Source organism: Myxocyprinus asiaticus, chromosome 47, assembly GCF_019703515.2.
Source record: "Myxocyprinus asiaticus isolate MX2 ecotype Aquarium Trade chromosome 47, UBuf_Myxa_2, whole genome shotgun sequence".
NCBI classification, from domain to species: Eukaryota; Metazoa; Chordata; class Actinopteri; order Cypriniformes; family Catostomidae; genus Myxocyprinus; species Myxocyprinus asiaticus.
Window position 1 is genome coordinate 15,463,902 of NC_059390.1, and position 16,960 is coordinate 15,480,861.

Consider the following 16,960-nt stretch of genomic DNA (forward strand, 5'->3'; position numbering starts at 1 on the left):
AGAAGGAATGTGTGTGTGTGTGTGTGTGTGTGAGAGAGAGAGAGAGAGAGAGAGAGAGATTTACAGGTTTTCTGTAAGTAGCAGCAGGGATTTCACTCATGATCTGGCAGGCAAAGTAGGCCCGTAAGTTCCAGACGGTATGAAGCATTGTATGATGGGTGTGTGGGTGTGTGTATAGTCATACATGTGACTTCATATGTATACATAAGGCTATAGGAACAGCCTGACTGAAAGCAAACACACCCAGGGCGTGCCACACACTGGCATGAGGGCACCAGCATGCCAATATACGCATTTTAATTTTACTATTCATCTTTTCCTAGGAATAATATCAGAACAAAAACTAAAAGTATGTATACCAGACTGATCTTACATTGAAATCGCAAACAGTAGGTTGACTTTTCTTTAGCTAAATTCGGTTACTGTTTAATGAAGTTCCCCAGTGGCTAAAGCAGTAAGTGTTGTTAAGCATACGAGCACGAGTGAGTTCCATTTTCCGGTTGTAATGTCCACGGAGGGGCGCCAAAAGCGAGTTGTAAAGTGAGTTGTTTTCAGCTCTACAGGCTGTAATAGTGAAGAGAAATGTATATTTTCTAAACTGTACCCCCCAACCCAACCCAACCCAACCCAACCCAACCCAACCCAACCATCAGTGGTTAGAAAATGCAACCTTTGGATTGCACTCACCATTGATTTTGCAAACATGATTACTTCCTAGTTTCAACATGGGATCTGAACCCAGGTCTCCCACATTGCTGATGCAACATGCTTCCTGTCGTGCCACATGGAAAGATAAACACACTTGAGCCGATGCAAAAATGTTTGATAGGAGATGCCGCTTGTCATTGAGTCAGCATAATGTGGCCGATCCTAGGGAACTCTCGGAAACCACATGCCGACCTCCCGTGTGATCATTATGCATATCATTACACAGACATACTGTACATGGGTAGTTGACATTAAATACTTTTGTCCTGTGGTGCGACATGCCATATTTCATCTATAAATATTTTAAACAGCATTTTGCTCATTCTTTTATGATTTTATAATTGTATAATTATTACGCAGTTTTATGAACTCATGAATTAAGACTACATGGAATATTTGCAATTTTAAAAATTTATTTGTCGACAGAGGACCATATAAAATGAACTAGTGAAGGCAGAAAGGTGATTAAAATAGTAATAAATAAATAAATTAAACAAATGGTGGCCAGTTACAGCATCTAAAATATACATTTTCCCTTATACATTCAAATAAATTTTAACCTAAAATTTTGATAATAAAAAAATACATGCACCTACAATGCCAAACCTCGTAAATGAGTTTTGATCATGTTGACGTGCTGGCGTCATTCCTGTTGATTTTTGCCTGCAGCTCCATGGCAGGTTATGAGTCCTGAGTGTCCCATTCTCCCACGCATGTAATGCGCTCTTTACCGCAGTAATTACTGCACATTTGAGCAATCACTCCAAGCCACTATGGTAGCTATTACAATCACTGCTGCCCAGGCATGTACAGATGTTATGACCCAAACAGAATCAGTAATGGATGGTGGTTACACACTTTACACTGAGCATCCTCTAGTCTGTCTCTACACCAAGTGTTCCACCTTTCTGCACATATAGAGGCCCCAAAAGGTATTTTTTTTTGTAGTATTTACACTTTTGGACACTTAAGATACTAAAATATCAGACCAAGTGGCATGCAAATAAATGATGCTAGACCTTTTCTCAGAACTAAATTCACAGAGTTATTTTTGCAATTACTTTTAAGTAACTGGTGTCAAAGTGATTTTTATTTATTTATTTATTTATTTGTATTTTTTTTTTTTGTTGTTGTGGTTGTCAGTTCCCCTTAAGTTCACAAATGTGTCTTTGCAGAGTAACCACAGGTGTAGTTCATCGCATTAACAATGGAAAGTTCCACTAACGCTTAACTTACAATGTCCAAATACTTTTAATTTTGAACTATATATCTATTGTATTAAAAATATAAAACCTTATAAATGTCTTTTCTTAAATGTTTTGCTAGAAAAGCTTGAATAATGACACAAACCCACTTAAATATGGACCAACTGCCCCTAACCCGATATATAGTCCTGGTGAACATAATGGTTGCCATCTCCATTGCCTCAAACAGCTTGGCTTTTGAGTCTTGCTGTAAAATGGAATGCTATTCTGGGATCAATTACAATGCACAACTATTTATCAGAGGCTGTATTGAGCTTGCAGGGTGAATTAATTGAACCGTCTGAGTAAATTAGTTACTAATCGGTCTCAGAGGCAAGAGAAAAAGGTCCGGTGTTACTCACTGATAATAGAGAGCTGCTTTTCTGGGTCAAGGCAGCTCTGTTTCGAAAATTAACAACACTGGATCTTAAAGTTGTGGCATTTTGGGGAACCAGATGGTGTGCAAACTTGCACAATAACACTGTTTTTACTTGAGATATACAACCACAGAGGAAGAGTGTTTTGCGTTGCGCGATAAAAAGAAATATTGAAAGAACAGTGCTGTCAAACTAAACAACAACCCTTTCCTGGCTCTCAGGAAGGGATTACTGAGGAAAACTATAACAAATGACACTTTTAATAAACTATTTCCTTTTATTCCCCTGTTTATTCCCCAGCATATGTTATGTTTTGGATGCTGGCCCACAACTTGAGATACTGGTGTGCTGGAGTTCCCCTCAGGCTTCTTAACTAGCCTAACCAGAAAGACTTCCGAGGTCAACAAGCTTCACTATTATCTGTTTAAAAATGTAATGGAAATTTGTTTGTGAAGTTTTAAAGTTTTAGGTTTCAACCTTAACACTGGAAGTTGGTTTCACAGAATGCTGCAAGGTTTATGCACAAAGCATGTCTTACACTGCAGCATGCACAGCAGCTCAAGCAGCCTATTGCTCTCTTTTTCACTCTTTCACAGTTGTCAAACGCTTGTGGTGTTCTTTTCAACAGAAAACAGGAAACAGCTGAAGTGCGTTCACCAAGTTCTCAGAAACACAAACATGTGCAGTTGTTTGTGTGCGACATGAGGGCTTTAAATTTACCACGTGCTAAGCTCACTGCACTGCATCTCAGTCTTTATCGCCCTCCTTGTCTAATATGTCATAACACTTATCAAACTAATAAAGATTTTTTGATTAGATTACAGACAATGTGCAAAGCTGTTTGAGTAACAAATTTGTGGTTCTAGAACAAGCTTTGCTGCTTAGCGTGAACAGCAATGGGATGTTTACCAAGAGTTTGGCCTTCCTAAAACTCCTCGCTCCACACCAGGCCAAAGTACAGAAAATCCCCACATAATAATTCTTAAAGACTCTAATCAGTACAGTAATATTGTGCCATTTATGAAAAAAAGCTAGAAAAAATAAATAAAGCACACTTCCAGGAGCAGTTAAAGATATAGCGTCATGGAATTGCAAAAAAAACCTTTTTCAAACAGGTTTCCTAAACACTACCCCCATCTGCCATTGGTCGGGCAAACAAAGTCCCACCCCAAACTCACGCCATTGGTTGAACCAGTGTTGCTGTGTTGAGCTGGTCGTTATACTCTAACACAGTGTTTCCCAACCTTTTTTGCCATAAGTACCCAAGTAGCCTCAAGTACCCCATCATCTACACAAAACCAAAGATGTGTAGGTTATATATCAAGAAATTTCATTTATATAGAAATTTCATTTACAATATATATAAAAATATATACAGTAGCCTGCGTGTTAATAGTTGGCATGCACAATTTGTAATATTTACACTGATATGTAGAACAAAGGCTAAAACAGTACTGTCTCTTTAAGAAAAAAAAGGCAATTCCCCTGATCTACAGTATATCAGTGGCAGTTCTGCGTTTTGTTTTGGTTTAACAAATATTCACAAGTCGCATTGCTTTTTTATTACTATTAAATGTTTATTTTTGTTGTTTTTGATCAACAACTGAAGGAAAAGAACAGATAGGATATTAAAAGAGACATTAATCGATGACAAATAGATTGCGCGGATCTCATCTTTGAACACATTAAACGGACGAGTAAAGAACTTTTTTTTATTAAAAGATCGATCTTGGTATTTTACGAATGGATATCGAGATCGTTTAAAAAATGAAGATCGCAATTAATTTAAAAAACTGTATTTTTACCCAGCCCTAATCCCTGTTATTTATATTTAAAGTCATACACATTGTTTTATAAGTTCAACATAGCAAAATCCAATTATTTTCTCATACTGACTGGAACCTGCTCACGTACCCCCAGGGGTATGCGTACCCCCGGTTGGGAATTACTGCTCTAACAAACAGTTTTGAAAGTGCCACAATGTTTCAAATTTTTAAGAATATCGACCTGTAAATGGCTTACTTATAGTAGTATCTCTGCATATTAAAGGAATATTTCACCCAAAAATTATAATTCTCTCATTATTTATGCACCCTTTTGCTGTCTCAAACTCATTTGACTTTTTCTTCTGCAGAACACAAATGAAGATATTTTGATGGAGATATGATGTGAATACATCCATACAATGCAAGTCAATGGGGTCCAACACTTCGGAAATCCAAAAAAAGACAAGGCAGCATAAAAGTAATCCATGTGACTCGAGTGGTTTAATCCATGTCTTCTAAAGCAATTTGATCGGTTATGGGTGAGAAACACACCAAAATATGACTCCTTTTTCACTATAAATCTTGTCATCTGCAGTCTCCTTGCCGTAATCATTATCTGTAGATCGATTAAACTTCCTCGTGCTTGAAATCGTGCACATTGCGCCAAAGGAGACTGCTGATGTAAAGATTTATGGTAAAAAAGGAATTACATTTTGCTTCTTTTACTCAGCCAAAAACATTTGGATCGCTTCAGAAGACATGGATAAAACCACTAGAATCGTATGGTTTGCCTTTATGCTGCCTTTATGTCCTTCTTGGAGCCTTAAAGTGTTGGACCCCATTGAACACAAACACATCATATGTTCAGCAAAATACATTTGTTTGTGTTCTGCTGAAGAAAGAAAGCCATACGAGTTTGAGATGGCATAAGGGTGGAGTAAATGATGAGAGAATTATAATTTTTGATAAGATACAGTATTTTAACATTGAAAAGTTTACACATTTTGAAGATACTAAAAAGAGCAGAGCTGTATATGGTTGAGAGAGAAAGAGAGAGAGAGAGAGAGAGTGTGTGTATTTGTGTTTGTGTGTTTTCCATGTTGGTTATGTTTTATCTTCTCTTAGTCAGCAGTTAACCTGATATATCACAGGCCAGTGATCTTCTGAGAGACACAAAGAAGTAGAGAATGAGAGCTAGAGGGAGTGAGACGGGACTTGAGAAAAATACCCAGCATTCTTCTCTAACTGTAATAGCAGGAACATGGATTCCATGTATGAAAGAGAGGCAGAGAAACAGAGAAACCGAGAGAGCAAAATGTGGAAGGGTATGACATATTGATATGGAATTTCCCTACAAGAAACATAATCAGCAGAATTTCAATGAGATAACGCTGTTTTGCCATATAGGATGCTTGAAAGGGACATCACTTGGATTTGACAACCACTCTAAATGCAAAACATTCCTCTGGCCTCTACACGCACACATTTGTCCTATTCAATATGGCATTGACAGACATTCTTAATGGAATGAATGTATGTTTAGCGCACAAATTTAAGTAACTCTTAAATTTTATGTCATTATTAGGGCTGTCAATTTAGCTCGTTAATTTAGAATTATTTGAAAAATAACTCATAAAAAATAATAATTAATCATGTATGTAAATTCCGTATTAAGGCAGGTCCCTACTATTTGAACAATTCAAGCTTGATGCCCCACCTTGATGCATTGGGGGCAGTCAGCGCTCCAGCTGTACAGGCAACATGCCTCGTTGAACCAACGAGCATGCAGCACAGCCCTCCACATATGTGATTTTGCACTCAAAGACAGCTGGACTGAGCTGAGAACTCGATAAATGTTTTTCAAAGTTTCAAACTACGTTTAATTTGGCACATTGTCCTACAAACAGATCTTAGGACTAGAGGTGCTTCTGAAGCATCTGTCTGACACATGCGAACAGACCAACAATTAAAAACACAACAGAAGAATATAGACCAATAATAGGGTTATGTTCAATTATATAAAAAGTTAAAAGATTCAAGGAATCTGGTCAAATCTCAGAGCATAAAGGGCAAGACGAAAACCACTTATGAATGCGTGTGATCTCTGATTCCTCAGATGTCACTGTCTTAAATAACATCATTCATCTGTAATAGATATAATGAACATGGGCTTGGGATTACTTTAGTAAACCTTTGTTAGTCAACACCACTTGCCACTGCATCCACAGATGCAAGTTAAGACTTTACTATGCAAAGCAGAAGCCATACATCAACACTGTCCAGAAGCGCTGCCGACTTCTCTAATCTCGGTCTCATCTTAGATGGAAAGTAAAACAGCAGAACAGTGATTTTTGGTCAGATGGGTCCACATTTCAAAACATTTTTGAAAAAACTACCATCATGTTCTTCGGGCCAAAGAGTAAAAGGACCATCCAAGCTGTTATTAGTATCAGGTCCAAAAGCCAGTGTCTGTATAGGCCAGGGGTGTGTCAGTGCTCGTGGCATGGGTAACTCGCACATCTGTGAGAACACCATGAATGCAGACAGATATGTACAAATTTTGGAGCAACATATACTGCCATCCAGCATTGTCTTTTCCAGGGACATCCCTGCATTATCCAGCAGGACAATTTCAAACCACATACTGTCCGGATTACAAGTGAATGGCTGTGAAGCAGAGAGTGCGGGTGCTAGATTGGCCTGCCTGCAGTCCTGACCCATCTCCAATTGAGAATGTGTGGTGCATTATGAAGCACACCATACGGCAACGAAGACCCCGTACAATTGTGCAGCTAAAGACCTATATAATGGATAAATGGGGGAAAATTCCACTTTCTAAACTTAACAAACTTGTGTCTTCAGTGACCAAATGCTTAATAAGTGTTATTAGAACAAATGGTGATGTTTCATAGTGGAAAACACTCGACTGTCCCAACTTTTTTGGAGAGAGAGAAATTATGTTAAGCAGTAGTTTCAACCAGGTACGTTTCAGTCACAGCGAGAGCGAGACAAGTTTCCTTCCAGCTGCTTTCACTCAGGTCCTCTTTTGTTGTGGCCCTACTCTGCAGAAGAAGAATGAGAGGGTGGTTCAACACCGAGAGGCAGGTGTGAGAAGAAAGAGGAACAAACAGGGCCCACACAGTGTGGAAGAACACACACAAACAACAAATATTCAGAGTTGTTCTTCTGTCATGCATTTTTACTGACTGTTGAAGCCGCATCTAAACAGACGCTTAAGCTCTGCTAGTTTCTGTATAACTTTCCTGCCTTTTTTCTGTGTTTGTAATGTTCACCGCACAAATGGAAAATGGCATGCTACTGCACAGCCATATTTCCATACTAATATTGTTTACAAAACCACAGCAAAATATAAATTATTCAATAATCTCACTGTATCGTTATGTACTAGGTCTGCCATAAGTTGTATAATAACAATACATTTGACAAATTACAAATGCTAAAGTGGCAACAGAGCACAACAGTCTGGTTCTGGAAGTAAAGATCTCATTAATTTTTCACCAAGGGGAATTGATTGTTAACTTATAAACCTTTAAAGACAGACCTATTGTGAGCTCAGGGGTTATTCAATGGTATTAGCTTCTGTTGAAGCCATCAGTCTGCATTATTAAACCTCCTTTTTAAAAAAAATTAAAAATCATGTTTATTAGTGACATTCCAGGTGAAACAACACTACCCATGATCCTAAAGGGAGAAAATCAGAGAATCAGCGACCGCCCACTTCCTTGACATACTGCAAATGATGAACCGAGTCTCCCTACACTCTTTAAAAATGTATATCTTTTTATATATATATATAAATATTTTTTTATTATATTTTAAATATATAGATTCTTTATTTATAATCATCAATTTTAAACCAATAATTTAATATTTTTCCATTGTTATTAAGTCGTTAAGTTACAGAATATTAAGTATATAAGTTAGTTACACTGTCTTGTACCTTTATCATTTCTGTCCAGTTTTCACATATGTTTTTTGCTTATGAAAGTTTGTAGTGTTGTGATTCACCTTGGAGCTGGTTCATGGCTTAGAACTCATACGAAGTACTTTATGAAATCCCTATGAAAAAAAAAATGGGAAAAATACTTCTGGAACAAAGATGGCTGAAAATGCAATTTTTCCATATAATTTAATCTTAATGTGCACATCCATAATTGTTTCAATGAGTGACTGTGGCTCACACTCTTAATCTGTGCTAGTTTCCACATTGCCATTCCAGCTAAGAAACATCATCCTAGAGTGTCCAGGTCTGAATGACTTTGATGAAGTTATTATCGTTTGCAGAACAGCTTTGAACTGGTCAGGCCTCCAGGTAAATATAAGTATTGGACTCTTCTGTGCTAATATTGTTCTACATTACCTCTTCGAGTTACAAGTGAGGAACACCCACAGAATTTATGGTCGGTTTCAAACCATCTTTAATGTGCATGTTCTCTCTCAATGCTTTCCAAGTATGCCAAGTGTTTAGACAGCTAAAGCACACAAGCATTGCATGCAGGTCTTTTAATTTTTCCTTTTTTTTTTTTTTAATAGTCCTTTTCTCCCAACCCCCATCTCTTTCTCCCGGTCCATTGAATATAAACGCACTATATTAGTGTAACATTCATAAAGTTCCCTTGAGGGAACTACTATGTACTAGTTTATGTTTGGCAGAGCTCCATAGTATGTGCCCAGTATGTTTTATGAACATAGCGGAAGCGAATATGAGTGTGTTATGATAAAATATAAGTCCAGGTCCCAGGGGAAACATTGCCAAGATAGGAAATCTTTTATTACAGAGAAAAAAAAAAAAACTTTTCTTCCAAAATATAGAAATCTGTACAACTTCCAAACAATCAATTTACATGAACTGTACAAATTTACAGCAGTTCATCACAACATACCCAAGAGTGAAGAATCAAAGAATGAACACAAGAGATGTACAGATGGGAGAAAAAAAAAGAAAAAAAAAAAGATACAGACAGCTTTATCTTGGGTAGCTCAGAATTTCTTTTTTTGTTGTTGTTTTAATTTAAAAAAGAAAAAAAAAAAAAAGAGAAGAAAAAAAAAATAACTCAAACAAGGAAAGTCTATCAGCACAGAGCATGGAAACTGATATGTTTTTTTTTTTTTTTTTGTTAGTTTTGTTTTGTTTTTGTTTTTACCAAAACAACTTTGGTCCTTTCCAACACTCCTAACACAAATGGCTTCACTTATGAAAGAGGAATTAATGTTCAAATATGAAATACAAAAAGGAACACGTCTACACAGCAAAATATCAATTATTGGCACTTCCCATATGTATGGTTATGTACTTAGCCTACCATATGTTGTACAATAACAATACATTCTACAAATATGGAAACACTTTGAATGTGAAAGTGACAATAACTCGAATAACTTCTAAAATGACTGACAGAACTTTGAACCAAATCGTTCCCTTCTATTTTTCACATCTTAAACTGCACATCCATAAGGGCTGCAATGAATGTCTGTGGCCTGAGCTTGGCAATACATTCCAATAGAGACTCAGCTGTCTCAAAATCACATAACTTCAATGTTAACCTATTAGTGCATTTCATGTGCTCTTGCCTTGAAATAGACTTTAGACTCACAACGATACTAAAACTTGTGTGCAAACGCTTACTGAACTGAAACGGGGTTCAGAATGTTGAAGTGAAATCTGTTTGCTGATGTCATTATTTCAGTGGAGGTGGTGGGGGGTAAAATCACAACTCTTAGTAGTTTAAAAAGCATAGATTTAAAAGCACTCGAATTGTCTGTTCAAATTTGGTTAAGATCACCAGACTATGGTTAAAATGCTTAAACATTAAAACCATTGGGGTGGGTGAGGAGGTGGGTGTGGGCTGCCTGTCGGAGTTCAAAAAAGTATTCAGAGGAGTGGGATGGCAAACTGCGTCCAAAATGCAGACTGTCGGACTATCTCAGGTGTTTGAAATTGCTTCGACAAATGTTTAAAATGCATATTTGGATTTAAGAAGCACGTGCGCTGTGGTTTAGCTTGTTAAATGGGCTCTCATGTCTTAAATAGCTGATGGCTCAATAAGGAACAAGGAAGAAAAGCAGTGCATCAACAACCCAGCTCATGATCCTCTGAGGTCAAAGGTATTAGCGCACATATAGGACTGTTAATCAGCACCCTGTCTTGGCAGCTTAATGGCTAAGGCAAGAGCAGTCCCTTTCACACACGTGCATACACTCTTGTCCACCCACTCACACCAACGAATGTAAACTGATTCAGCACAAATCCACCAGCACTGCCCTGACCAAATCCCATTTGCGACTCTTTCTCGCCCCATTTTATCTTACTATCTGTCTTGGTCCTGTATGTAAGGCTCAGCGAGTTTGGAGTGCGTGCAGTGTGTGTGCTGGCTCTCCTCCAGGCTGTGAGGAAGGGGGCTGGAGAGGATTGTAGCTGCCCTGTTATGAGGGTCCTACCCCCTCCTACACCCAGCCTAGAGAGGAAGATGATATGTTTGACCACGCGCTCCTAGTTAAGACCGAGACCGTTACCACTTAGCTGTTATTCTGGCTGAAGACCCTCTGTGAAAAAGCAAGCACCATGATCAACTCTAAACTTGGTGGGCCCTGCAATTCGTTGTGCAAACAAGGAGTCAACATCTGCTTTTCCAGGCTGTCTTTGTTTAGTGGCTTTAAAAACAATGGGATGGGAAACATTGGTCCCGTAAACCAGGTTTCCGGGTTTTTACAGAGAGATGTCTACTGTTTTTTGCCTACCTTTCCCACTGCATTAACCGTTTTATGTTAGCCACAGATGGACATATCTGCTCTATAAAGGCAAAGCGCAGTAACTACAGCAAAACAGAAATTGAGAAAAATGCCATCAAAGTTACTTGATTTTATAGTAACTTCAATTTTTACACTCCTTTGTCTCTGAATCTGAGCAAAGTTGAGCCAAAACCACCTGTATCAGGACAGATCATAGTCGAAGACAGTGGTTCTCAACCTTTTTGACTCCAAGGTCCCCCACTGTCCAAGACCATATTGAAATTAGGAGTGTTAATAGATTAAAATACTTTCTCATGATTAATTTCAGGATAATAAAAGTTTCAGGAACTATCATTTTACATGGTCTAGGCATACATTTAGATTTTTAGCTGTTTTTAGCATCTTAATTAAGCTTGACAGTTTTGATAAAATTATGTAGGTTAAGTTATCCCTTTAAAGTTTGTAGAGGCCCTCTAGTGGCTCCCAGACCCCTGGTTGAGAACCACTGGGCTAACAGACCTGATTTCGGTCAAAATTGACCGCACAACTTGTGTAGTTGCTGAGTTTTGCCTTTGAGCAAAAGCCTTGTACATGTGAAATCAAAACGGCGAGCCAGCCTGAGTTGTGTGCATCTCAGTCATTTGAAAGTAAAAATGGCAGCTGAATGCGAGAACAACCTAGTTTGAAATGTTTCTTTCTCTCTAGCTTCTAAAATATTGCAACCACTTTACATTTTGCAGAGTGTAAGCAAGAAAACAAATTATGAAAACAGTGTGAAACTCAATGAGGCGATAAAGAATTTGGGGGGTCAAATCTAAACGTCATCCCATATAGTCTAAATGTCAAAGTGCATTCAACGTATTTTCTAAGCAGGCAGAAAATAAAAATCACATCTGCTCTAAGTCAAAAAAACTTTGCCACATCTTTCATTTTGGTTTTACAAGGGGCATAAATAAATCGTTTTTATCTTTGTTGGGTTTTTCTTTGTTTTTCTTATAAATTACATTCATCCAGGAGGGAGTGCCACCCCTAGAAAATGCTACAAGCATGAGAACCTTTGCATCACAGTGCCATCAACGGCTAGCGAGGATAACCGTATGGCACAGGTATTCCAACGCGGCAGTGTAAAGGATGGAGGCGGTTTGAAACCGTTCTTGTTGACCTGAAGCCCAGGAGGAGGCCTGGCAGCAAACCAGACACTGACAAATTCAGAAAATTACCGAAAGAAGAAAAAGTGAGGTTTTTAGAAAAGAGGCTCATAGCGGCTACTAAGCTTTAGCGCAACTGACTGCAGATCTGGGCTTCAGCTCGACAGCGAACAGTGGCATAATGAAACAGGATTCTGAGCATAACTTCTAAACATTTTAGAGGGAGTTTGTGTTCATGTAATAACATAAACAATGAAAGCGAAAGTGCAAATTCAACATCAGCAGACATTGGTGTAAAGCCCCAAGACTGCCGTGGGAGTGGGCCAGTCGTGAGGTGGGGGCGATGTCTCTGGTCTTCATAGCTGCCCAAGGGTCAAGCCTCTGGTAGATCCAACACAAGAACTGAACAGACAACCAAACGAGTGAAAATTAAACCTACAAGGTTTCCATCACCTGGACGATAAGACACATCCTGTTTTTTTTTTTCTTCTTCTTTCTCTCTTTTTTATTTCACGTTATCTTAAAAATGACAACAGTGTCCCGTTTAGCTGGACACAGTCATCATGTATGGTTTAGCTGGGCTGGTTCGACCCATAACCAACAGTTCCTCCTTGCAGCTGATATGACTCTCCACCATGGGCGATACCTGGGTGACAGACGAGGTTGGGTTGCTGTTTCCAGTGGTGACGTTGCAGTTTCCGCTGGTGCTGGGATTGGACTCATAGAGCACGCAGATGGATCCGTCCTCGCCGATGCGGTAGGATACCTCGAACGGGTCGACCCACAATGTGAGCTCGCTAGGAAGCAGAACGTAGAGCTGCTGAATGCTCAGCCCAATACGCTGGCCAGCTTGCCCAACCAGAGGGTCCATCTTGTGGTTGATACGTATGCAGCGGTACCCAGAACCCTTGTTGGGACGGTCCGGGAACCAGTGGTGCTTGTATTGCTCTGTACAAGAGAGGGAAAGAGCAGAGATATTATGTAGTCTAAAGTCATTAAATTATAAAATGTATGGTAAACAAGACAATTAATGGAATTATCAGACATTACATTTGCAGCCACTGTTTAAGCAGTGTGGTAAACGTAATTAATTAGTCGACACAAAAATCTTTGTTACAAATGATAAATAAACTTAATTGTTTTTAAATGTAATGATGTTGAAAGATTTTGGCCAAATTTGCATCAGTGTAAATTCTATTTTTAAACTGAAAGACTATTTTTAATTTAAAGCCTATTGTATGATTTTTTTATATATATATTTAATTATTTTTATGAAAACAAAGGGTCTTGAATTTGATTGGTTATCATTTTTTGTTAGCTATTTTTTTTTCCATAAGCAAAAAGTTTGCACAAATTACTTCTAAATTCCAGATTATAATTTTAGATTTTTAAATATTGACGACTTTTAAATAATAATAATACAATTTAAAAAATGTGTTATGATATTATGATATGATTTATAATCTCATATAAACTGTGTTTTATTTTGCATTGATAAATGATACAATGCAATATTTTTTATTTTCTGCACTAGTATGTATGTTATTCGAGTAATAAATGTAGAAAATGTTATACAGAAACAACGTAAAATAAGAATTTGTACGTTTCTAAATGTAAACATTTGTAAGTATTGTGAAATAATTCTTTAGTGTATACACATTCCCTAAAACACACGCTAACCAGAATAAATCAAACACCATTTTATTAACACAAATACCACAATCTGATAAATTGGCCTTGATTTGCTGCAAATGTTACAGTAAAATGGAGGCGAGTATCTACAAAGGATGTTTTTCACAGTGAGAAAAATCACCGTTGGCAGAGCACACATAAACAACCATTAACCATATGTGTCCAAAGGGCCTACGTGCTCGAGATAGGGCCTTTTGATTGCACAGTACCCTTTTGGCCCGAGAGTCGCAAAGTCCTCAAATTATATTCTATACACAACAAGAGCAAAAGACTGAAGCCTGGCAGTGCAGTTGAAGGGGGAGTGACCCTCGTCTTAAAGAGACAGCGTCCTGTTTAGACAACTGGATTTCATCGAATATTGCAGAGTCTGAAATCTGCTTGTGGTTCTTTTTTTTTTTTTTTTAGCTTTAAGTTCAAACATTTGCTAGTATGAGACTCTTCCACCCTCATCTGACCCAATTAATTTTAATATGGAATATCGCTGAACATTTGCAGTAGTAACAGCAAAGAGCTGTGAAATATCCCTTTTATTCGGCCAAATTACACTCAACACAAATGACAACACATTGCAAGTGTGTATTCTTTCCCTTCTGGCTCAGTATATTGGGTGACAGGTGTGGAACAGGAGATGGAGGGATGGGTCTGAAGGCTTTGAAAGGCTCTGAACTAGGCCAGGCCCCCGCAGGCCACCTGTAGTCCTGGGTTGGAAAATGCTGCCTGTGTCCTGACAGTGACGCAAATGTCTTATTCTAATAAAAGCCTAGAACACTGCAGATCAACCCACCCAGAACTCTAGACAAAGCCCAAACCACAACAATGCGTGTGCATCTTCATCTTCATTGTGTGTATTAAATTTTTAATAAAGTGAAACTGGGGTTTATCAATATTTGAAAAACCTTCAGATTTTTGTTTGTGAAATGTTAAGCTACGGTTTGCTTTACAGTGGGGAATTAGGACAGAGCTGTGACGAAGTTCTGTTTGGTAAAGTGATTAGAGAAAAACACGAAGGAGAAGCAGATTTTCTGGCAGATTTTACACAACACCTGTGATTTCAGTCTGGTAATCCAGATCACCATCCTTCCACCATCTCATGCACACATTTAAACTGTGAGAAGTAGGAACTAATCAACCCACTTAAAATAACCCATGATAATTATTTGCCAAGCTGAATCCCCATTGTTCAATTGTGTGAACATTTGTTGGACTGAGAGAGCTGAGCAGGGAATGAGAGAGAGAGAAAATATAGGCTAGTAACATTATAAAGTTCTTTAAACTGCAATAGTATAATGTGAACTGAAACTAGCCTGCACATCCCCCCTTTCTCCACTGGCAGCCATTTTGTCAGAGCCACAACTCCATTTGTTTACAAACAGCATTTAGTGACTCTCTGGTCCTCATAAAAATGAAAGGAGGATGTATACAATTTTGACATTAATAGGCTATTACACGTTTGATGCATAGCCTATATAAATTAATGGTTTTCTCAAGTCATTTTTTACATCTGGCTACAAACATCTAAAGTAGGATATATATATTTGTGCATTAAATTGTGGTATTACCATTATATTGTTGCATTTAAAGTAAATATACGCATTTCTGGTTATCATTCAATTGTTTAACCATATTTATTTATTTTATCTATTTTTTCCTTTCTCTTTTGTTTTATGGATAAATTGCCCTGCAAAACGCTGATCTATTCAAAATATATATGGGCTGTAGAAAAAGGGGGGAAATGAAAACAACAACGATAAATAGTATGCAGCTATTACTAACGCAATAAACAATGAACCACTTCTCTATACTAATGCACCACCGTTTCTTTCATCGGATTCAATAATTGATCAAATTCCGCATAAGAAGAACTATCATAAAAATGTAAAAATGAAAACAAAATGAATTCGAGCGCCAAAACAACTGAAATGTTATTCTTCAAATGTCGGTTCAACTTGTTGCAGTCACTGTAACAGTAGGCTACGCTTTGTACTTATATGAAATACGGACAAAATGTTTGTTATAGAATGCACTTCTAATGCGCAAAATACATTAAACATTACATCTACATTTGATCTCCCCTATACTTTCAATCATGCTGTGCATTACGTAATTTGAATAACTTAAAGAACTAATTTATTCATTTTTGATCACACAAATCCACCGTCGACAAAATTCAGTTCCTTTAACTGTTTTAGTCATTTATTTAGTTCTTTTGCAGTCAGTGTTTAGATCGCCGTTTTGTCGTGGGTTATAGCCGTTTATGACTGCGCCTTTATGTTCCAGCACGCAAGGGGCCGTTCACATCGAACGCATTTTGCGTCCGCCTGCGCTGTGTTTTTTTAATTGTTTTTCTATGTAAACACGCGCGAGACGTACGCCTTGTTAAATTAAAAATAACTCAAAGTTAAAAACGCGCACATGCGTTCTGTTCTATTCGTTGCGCTGCGTCGAGCTCTTTGTATCACAAAACACGATCGGTAGCGAACGGCCCCCCACGCGTCCGTGCGCTTCTGCCTATGTGGCCAACCCCATACATTTAAAACAAAAAGGTCGGTGTTTATCCACACTTTTCACAAATAAAAAAAATACATACATACATAGAAATTAAATACAATTAAGTTATGTTGATATTTCATTTACCTGCCAGGATGTCCTGTAAAGTCTGGTTGAATGACTGGAGCTGTCTGTCGTTCACATGTCCTTTAATCCGCAGGAATCTCGAGAGAAACCCGACAGCGGCGCTTATCTCTGGCTTCATCGTTCCCCAAGCACAGAGGGTATGCATTGAGAGTCTCCGTGCGCTTTATCTTGGTGCTGTATGGCTAGTGCGCTTTTGTTTCCGTTCACAAAATGGTCCTTGTTTTTCGCGTGTTTTATTTCTCTGATGCCTATGTCGAGCATTTATTTGTTGAGACAGAAAAAATCTGGAGAGTACTGCGTGTTCCAGGACGGCAGAGTGCTGTGACTTGGGTTGTTTTTTTAAGCTTAAAATAGAGGTGGGCTCCTTTCAACGGGCTGACCACCCTCCTCCGTCACTGCTCTCCAGCAGAATAGACTGTAATGAAAGCGAACAGCCCTTATGTAATGCCCCCGCCGCCACACGCATCAACAGCAACAAAAACGAGCCAATCACGACACGAACACGAAGTGACGTAACAGAGCATGTGAAAAAAGGGCTGGCTGAAGGAGTTTTAGCCTTTTCCTCTGAATTACCCAAAAATACATAATCACAGCGCTTTGAATCTCAAATGAATGTGCAAAATCCACAGCAATAACTATTT

The 16,960-nt window shown here is 38.2% G+C and overlaps 1 protein-coding gene across 1 annotated transcript; it reads right to left on the reverse strand.

Moving 5' to 3' along the window:
- Positions 1–8,860: 8,860 nt before the first annotated feature.
- On the reverse strand, positions 8,861–16,718 carry LOC127437049 (protein BTG1-like). The gene is made up of 2 exons (XM_051691697.1): positions 16,320–16,718; positions 8,861–12,941 (listed from the first exon to the last, which is right to left on the reverse strand). Exons 1-2 carry the CDS (start codon positions 16,462–16,464, stop codon positions 12,538–12,540), a joined length of 549 nt encoding a protein of 182 aa, XP_051547657.1. The 5' UTR covers positions 16,465–16,718; the 3' UTR covers positions 8,861–12,537.
- Between the last annotated feature and the right edge of the window lie 242 nt (positions 16,719–16,960).